Here is an 8,225-nt window from a genome sequence, read left to right as displayed (position 1 = left end):
GGGAAAGCCCAATTTGTATAATGCAACGAGATATACAAATAAAAATTGACATAGCAACTAAAACTATAAGTATGGAACGTAATTAAGCAAACTATAGCTAAGGAGCCTAATTATGTTTCAAATCTTTGCAATTTTTTTAAGTTCCCCTTCATTACTATATGTAGTTATCTCCCCCGAAAAAATATCACGATCATAAAGTGAGGAAAAAGGAAATTGCATGTTGATGGCAGAAAATGACAATTCATTGATTAAATACGAGGCAAGGAAAGGAAATGTCTTTTAAGATACATATCGAATAACTTTGACCATCAAGATGTTGATATGAAAATAAATCGTCTAATAACATAGTTTATGGACATGCTCGAATTTGAGTACTAATATCTCATAGTTTCACCCACTTTATTAATTGTTCAATCACAACCTTGAATACTATAAAGCACAAGTTTGATTTATTTCAAATCATCTAAACCTCTCTTCGACGGTGTTATTTGTCCAAATATTTTTTTAACTGTTGTAGAAAAATATTCTTAATAGGAAACATAATATAACATAATTTGCAAAGTCAGCTCCAAAAAACTTGATCGTTAGAACGAAATATTGTTAGAGGATATAAGGAGATATATGAAAATGAAATGAGAAAATTTGAGAAGAAATTGGTAGAAAAGGCTTATAACCAAATGAAATCATAGGTCAAGTGTAGATGTAACTTTGGAGCCAAACGAAGAAAACATATTATCATCACCACCAAGCGAAACATTGTCGATCTCAAACTCAAATAAAGAACGAGGATTGCAATAGGTTGACAACTAATGAAAATAGTTCAATCTTGATGAATATTTCATACTAATCACCAGATTCCATCGAAATGGATACTGAGAATATAGTCAACTTCAACTGACTTTGGGATTTTGACAATATGGAAAAGAAATGCAATTATAAATATAAGATGTTTATGGGATTCTGAAATTTCTATTTGATACAAAACTTAACCAAAATCAAAATTTGACAGTTTCTTTAAACATATGGGCCATATTTGCAACTTCTACACAAAGGTCAACAATACAGTGCTGCAGTTAAACAAGTCCCCAAAATTTTCTTAATCCCAATACTAAGATCAATATAACAAAAATAGCCCAAAACTGAAAAAAAGAGAAGAAAAAGAAAACTAAACATGAAATCACCTACCCCCAAAGGAAGCACGACGACTCGAGGCAATTGATTCAACATTCCTCGGCTCTTAATACAGTCGCCCTAACTGCGTCTGCCAGTAGCCCTAGCGCTCAAAAAATAAGCCTGGTTTTGGGGGCAGCACTCAAACTCGATCCTTCTGTGAAGAGGGGGGCGCTTTACAACACTGGAAGATACACAAGAAATGAGGATGAAGGGGGGTCGGATTGAATCGACCAAAGAATCGGTGTGGATGTTATCTACCCACTTAAATCGATGTATAATTGGGGTAAAGCTGCAACAAGCTATCTAGAGCTTCAGGTAAGAATTTTCTTGCGAACAAGTAACATGGTCGTTGATTTCCGTTCCATAGACATGGATTAATCTGAACCTCCTTCTGCAATATGGAAAATAACACAGAATTCTTTCAAGATAATGTTAGGCTTTCTAGTGAGACAATGCAAGGAAAATGTCGAAGTGAATAATTATTCATACCCTAGCATCGCTTGTGACATGCACATTCTCTGAAATAGACTGCAGAAACAGTGAGGAGAAGCATTAAATCATGTCATGGTTTTGATATGCCAAAGAATATCATGATTTAATTTATTTATTTCTGCAAAAGAAGTAGCTACTGCAGATAGCGAAGCTAATACGAGCTCTAGGGTGATAAAGATTCTGCTCAATGGCTAATGTGCATATGTAACACTGATGAAACAAAAATCAAGTAAAACTTAAAGAGGGGGCAACAGGTATATATAAACAAACCCAAACTGCTTTAATCTCACGCTGATGATAGAAAGAGAGGGGAATGGTTGGAAAGAAGACGAGAAGTAATAAGAGAGAAAAAAGAACTAAGTGGCATAAAGTATAAAAATCAAGGGAACTAAGCCTTAAATGAACTTTAAAAAAGGGGTGGCTGGGAAGTTGGGGTGGGGATAGAGGTGAGGGGAGTAAGCCTTACTGTTATGTTTCTCATAAGGCCATATGTAATATCTTTGCGCCCGTATGATTTTGGGTGCCACTTCCCTTCAGACCAATCAACATGTGTTACTGACCAATTCGAAATTCCAGTTGGATCAAGCATCTGAAATTCAGAAAAATGGAAGAAAACAGTTAGGTTGGAAATGATTAAAACTTGAAAACAAGCTGGTGAAGAAAACTACTCACATGGAAAAAGGTTGGTATATAGTGCTCATCAGAATAGCAGTTCCGATTACCCTCCATGTTTGGCTGTCGCATTAGAAACAGATGTGTCATGATTAATGAAATCAACCAAATTCACAGCTACACAAACAAATAAAAGGGGAAAGAAGAAAAGAGAGCAGGAAATTGGATATAAGCATGTTTTGTTGTGCCTATAGCAATCCCATGCGATCAACATTGTTGTAGTTTCCAAATAGTGATACAAATAGAGTTTGAGAGAAAAAAAAAATAGAGTCAGTGGAAATAACATATGAATATTGTTTGGAAAAGCAAAGTAGCTTTAAGCTAACCTAACACAAAGAAACAACGCTAGAGAACAAAAGTTTTTATGCTTCAAATCAAACGCAAAAGACAGATGCTTTAGATCCAATAAGCCACTTAGGTATGAGCATCTTAATGCTCTATATTAAAGGGGGCAGCCCTGACAATTCATAGAATATTGTGCCTAAAGCTCCCATAAACTTGGCAATTTTTTCCTAGGATAGTTCTAAAGCACAGGCATGCTTCAGTACCACAGGCATCTATTCTGTTCTATTCAGGTCAAGTCTCACATAGAATAATTTCACAGATTTTAATGCAAATTACTTCTTCCAAACAATGAACAGTGTGGGGAGACGCAACTGGACAATGTAGTTGATGTGGACAATATAGTTAAAACATCAGTGCATAGAGAAATTCAACATCATATACATCGATGAAATAGATAGACAGTCAAAAGAAAGCTAATAGCGTAATCATATCATCATCAGCCAAAGTATGATCAAGTAAAACCAACCCTGCAGTAGTCCTTGAATTTTCTGTAGTAGAGACTATCAGCCATAACTGCAAGGGCGTGCTGTCGTTTCATTGTGAACCACTGTAAAAATTCAGAAATTAACCTATCAGAACAAGAAAATTGTAGAGGTGCAAACTGGCATATCAGGCTGTTAAGCTATAAGAAGTGCCGCACAGCTACCCCCAATATTTGGCCATTCTGAGAGGAATAAAGGAATTCTACCTATAGAATACTGCAACTAACCAATTCATTGAACAATTTTTTTAGAGTGACCTCATTGAACACTTACAGATTACAAACCAAAAAATCCAGCATTTTTTAAAAAATTATTAATGAACCTCAGTTTTATCCTTCGTGAAATAGCGCGACCTCTGTATTGCATAGACAAAATGGAAAGCCTGAAAATAGAATCTGTTCTCCCCTTTCTCATCTTTTATCTTTTTAACACAGACTCTATGAAAACATATAATTACCAAAACAAGAATGTTGGAGCTACAAGCTAGTTATTTACTTGAGGAGCACCAAGAATAGTTTCCGACATGCACAACACGATTGGTAAAATAGGAAAGTGAGTGCTGAAAACCATACTCTTCTCCTCACTCATTTCTCAACTAAAATAAAAGAAAGCAAGAGAAATTCAAACAAATAAGAGCTAACAGCAAAAGTTGTGTAAAAGGCACCTGTGCACCCTTTCGAAAATCCTTCTTTTCAACTTCAGGTAACATATGTTCCGAATACCTTCCACTTCCATGAGGACCAGGATCCTCAAAGCTGAGAGAAGAAAGAAAAGAGCACTTCTTATTTATTGATGAAGAAAGAGCATTTTTCACTTATATAACAAAAGGAGTCATACTTCAAATGGAACAATGAATAAACGAAATGAGTTGTAACAACTTCAAGAAAGTTCAAAATTACTTTAGGGTGATGGAAAGCCCAAGTAAGATAATATTCTAAAGATGATTAGAATAATAAACTATCATGGAGAACCATAAAGAATGACAACTATTTCATAACACAAGCATCAGCAGAATTGTCTTACCAGTCTACAAAACTGATATTTGTATACATCAGGTAGTTGTAGACATAGTCAAAATCATGCAAAGGTATACAACTGCAAGTGGATAAGCTAAATGATCAGAAATGACGTAATGGCATAAATGCAAAACAAAAAGCAAGACAACTTGTCAAATGTAAACCTGTCAGAAAGTAATACGAAATGCTGATTGTCAGTCTCTTTAAGCGCATATGCTAAAAGGCGTCTCTCTGCATCAACCATAGAAATCTTTCCCCACACTACCTGCAGTGCAGAACGGTGTACTCCACAACTCAGCCATACAGATGAAAATGATAAATACCTCTAACTTTAAATGACTAAGATAGCTATAAATATGTTCTTATTTCTAAATGTTATTATGTTAATACGCCCTTCATTTGCCTCGACATAGCCGGTCAAACAGATATGACAAGGGTGCAGTATATGCTGCTGCCAATTCTCAAACATAGTATGATGAAGTTGATGAGTAATAATGTCGAAAAATGTTGCTTTAATCAACTATATGCTGCTGCCAATTCTCAATCATTCTTCTCAGACTTTGTGTTAAACTGTTAATCATTCTATCACGCAAAAAAACAGCCTGATTACTCCCCAAATAGCCAGCAGCACAACCTTAGGAACTTTTTTATCATTCAGCTCTTTGTTTCAGTTATTGGAATTTGAATACAGATGTCATCTCAAACATATAGCCACAGATAGAATTAATATATGATGTCAAGCTCAAAATATAACAAGGGCAAAAGAATCAGTTGCTTCAAAAGAACAAACTGTATTCATTCAGATACAATACATGGAAAAAATTCAAGCGACAAATTTGAGATACAGTATCACATTGGCGATAATGAGTTGTGTATCAGAAACAATACATGGACCAACTTGAAGCAACAAATTTGAAATACAGCACCTCATTAGTGGAAAAGGAAAAATAAGCACTAACTAAAGCAGTATCACAAACCTTGTCACTACGGATTTCCCGATTGACGAAGTAACGGCTAAAATGTACAGGTTTGTCCTTAGATGCATGTACATAGACAGAAAATTTGCCTTCATAGCCCTGAAAAAATAATATAACAGTTTGATAAAACCATCGATAGAGAAAGCTGAAATGCAAAGACAGTCCCTGCTAGTTCTTTCATCAGTAAGTTTAATTTATTAACAAAAAGAAGCCAAGCAATAAACTAGTGCTGGACATTACAAAATGGGAGGCCACCCTTTACAAAAACAAAAGGACGGTTCCTGCTAATGAAGGATCTATTGAATACCCAGAAAGCATTAGATTTACACAAATTAGTAGTCACTGAGTTAACCTGATAATCATCAGTTCAACTACGTAGGAAGACGGAACCTTTTTCTTTTGATACGTAAGTAGGAAGACGGAACCTTAAATTGAGCTTGCTAAACATTAACCAATATTATATAGCACCTAGATACTGTATCCATATATTTCGTTGAGGATTCCCTTACAAAATCTGTAAAGAGACGATTCCAAGAATAATTTACTTACATCTATAATAGGGATGGCAGGAGTTGGTGAATCAAATTATTGCAGCAGCCCAACATTACAACAACATCATACCCAGTGAAATCCCACAAGTGGGGTCTGGAGAGGGTAGAATGTACGCAGACCTTACCACTACCTCATGGAGATAGAGAGGCTGTTTCCGAAAGACCCTCGGCTCATAAGTATCATTCCCAAATAAGAAAGAGAGAGAAGAACCAATATATATATAGCATAACGGCAAAAACGAGTAACACAACACAATAACAATAACAATAGCAAAGTAATGAGATAATCAAAAGACACTAACAACACAACTATAGTGGCACACCTAGACCTACGACCAACCCTAAACCGTCACAGGACAATACACCATACTATCCCTACTAACCTTCTACCCTAATCCACGACCCCCATTCCTTTCTATCTAAGTGTCCTCAGTGATATGGAGTAGCATCATATCCTGTCTAATCACATCTTCCCAATACTTTTTCGGTCTACCCCTACCCCTCCACATAACCCCCAAATCCTGCAGCCCAACATTAAAAGGAAAAAGAAGACAGACTGGAACTTCCGCAAAAATAAGAAAAACAAACCTGAAAAAATCTGTCCCAGAGCTTTTCAAATGGCAATGCACCAGGTATCAAGAACATAAATGCTATTTTGGGGTTCTCTGGTACGAATGGGGGTGTGTTCAGAATTTCATTAGTTACAACATGGGAGGCAAGCTCTTCATCTGTCAATTCTCTTGCAGGAGCAGGTGGAAGCCAATCAGAAAGCCCCTTGCAGCCATTCAATGAGAAAACATAACAAGCACCAGAACCTTGAGGGGGGTAAACGTAAGCACAAATTAGGAACAAGCTAACTAAAGAAACCAACACGATTATCCATGTCGGTTTCTTTAACTGAGCACGCTGGCGAGGTGCAGACAATATTTGCATCTCCTTCACGCCTAAACGCCACCCCTGAGATGTCTTCATCTAGAAATTACACATCAGCAACCGAACAACATCAAAAAAGTAGACCCCTTGACCAAATCTCTGAGAACAATAACCCAAGCGCAGTGTCTTATCTTTGAGCAACAGAAGCAATATTTGTGAATCGATGAGAACAAACACAAAGCTGTAAGAGGATGAAAAATTCAACAAATAAGTAGTAGTTAGAGTTAAATTAATATCTAGCATTCTAGCTTCAGATGTTCTTGTAAAGAACAATCCATAATCCTTTTCTCGGAAATCTAACTCCTAATATATCGTATTGGATGCAGTACAAGGCTTCTATATATAGAGAAAAATATCGATTTACTCACACTTCCCATACTAGATTCAGGTCCAGTTAACATTGCCAAAGAGAGAATAATGTACATACAACTTCTATCAAACACAAATCGCATATACATAAGTTGCACAAAACTTAGAAAATCAACCTTCCACATCAAACAGAGCAGAAATATGAATTCAATTCAACTTAATAGAGCATTTCTTTAACTCAAGATCCACATCAACAGAATTACAGTAAAAATATCCAAACCATACAGAATTCCCAGGGTGGAGAAAGCACAGAAACATGAAAATCAACTGATTGGATACACAAACAATTGGTCTAATGAGATCACATAAAACAACACCCAATAACACAACAAATTATAAAGATTCCCCATGTTGCCCCAACCAACCTTAAATCAAAGTCAAACCCATATATCTGACCTTCAAATCTACCCACTCCCCCCAACACCCCCACACACCCAATTCATCAACTTCAAATCTCCATCACCATACAACACCATATCATACACAAATGCATAATCCCCACAACCCCATCAAAGAAAATCACTTCAAGAATCCCAAAATTTCCAATAAAAAATCAATTTTTTACTCATATACAAGAACCCCGCATGACAAAATTACAAAAAAAAAAAAAAAAAAAAAAACCCGACATGATATAAATCAAAGAAAATCAAGAACCCAATACCTGAATGATGCAAAGAAAGAGACTTGCTATGTATCTATCTATTTGGTTTCAAATCTTTGAAAGGCAAAAAAGGATCTGTATTTCTTTGTTGTGCATGTATTATAAAAAAATAAAAAAAAATATTTGGCGTGTGAGATCTAGGGCTAGCCACAACAAAGCAAGTGGAACCAAACAGAAAAACAGCGAAGGAGGGGCTGCTCACTGTCTACATACATACAATAATTACTACTTAGTATAATTATAAATCAAAAATTATGTTTTATTATACATGACAAGTATAAGGAAAAAATATAATTATATATGTTGTTTTTTTCCTATTTTTCTTGTGGGGGTGATGCTTTTTCTGTTTTTGAATATTTTTTTAATTTGTTTGTATGATTTTAATTTGATTTGAATTTTGTTATTTTAAATATTATGTTGAAATTTGAAATTAAGAATGTATTAAAATATTCTTTTTATCTTGTAGCTTAATGTGAGTGTTTGGTCATATTTCATAATGAAATTTAGAAAAAAATAATTTTTATTTTCAAAGTGAAAAATGATATTTGAAATTG

The 8,225-nt window shown here is 35.3% G+C and overlaps 1 protein-coding gene across 1 annotated transcript; it reads right to left on the bottom strand.

Moving 5' to 3' along the window:
• Window positions 1–915: 915 nt before the first annotated feature.
• Window positions 916–7,893, bottom strand: LOC129891295 (glycosyltransferase BC10-like). The gene is made up of 11 exons (XM_055966602.1): window positions 7,672–7,893; window positions 6,297–6,822; window positions 5,158–5,256; window positions 4,345–4,445; window positions 4,188–4,259; window positions 3,829–3,919; window positions 3,149–3,229; window positions 2,338–2,400; window positions 2,132–2,254; window positions 1,663–1,701; window positions 916–1,564 (listed from the first exon to the last, which is right to left on the bottom strand). Exons 2-11 carry the CDS (start codon window positions 6,678–6,680, stop codon window positions 1,436–1,438), a joined length of 1,182 nt encoding a protein of 393 aa, XP_055822577.1. The 5' UTR covers window positions 6,681–6,822; window positions 7,672–7,893; the 3' UTR covers window positions 916–1,435.
• Window positions 7,894–8,225: the final 332 nt, after the last annotated feature.

This window comes from Solanum dulcamara, chromosome 6, assembly GCF_947179165.1.
Source record: "Solanum dulcamara chromosome 6, daSolDulc1.2, whole genome shotgun sequence".
Lineage (NCBI taxonomy): Eukaryota > Viridiplantae > Streptophyta > Magnoliopsida > Solanales > Solanaceae > Solanum > Solanum dulcamara.
This window is presented reverse-complemented; position numbering and strand designations above follow the sequence as displayed.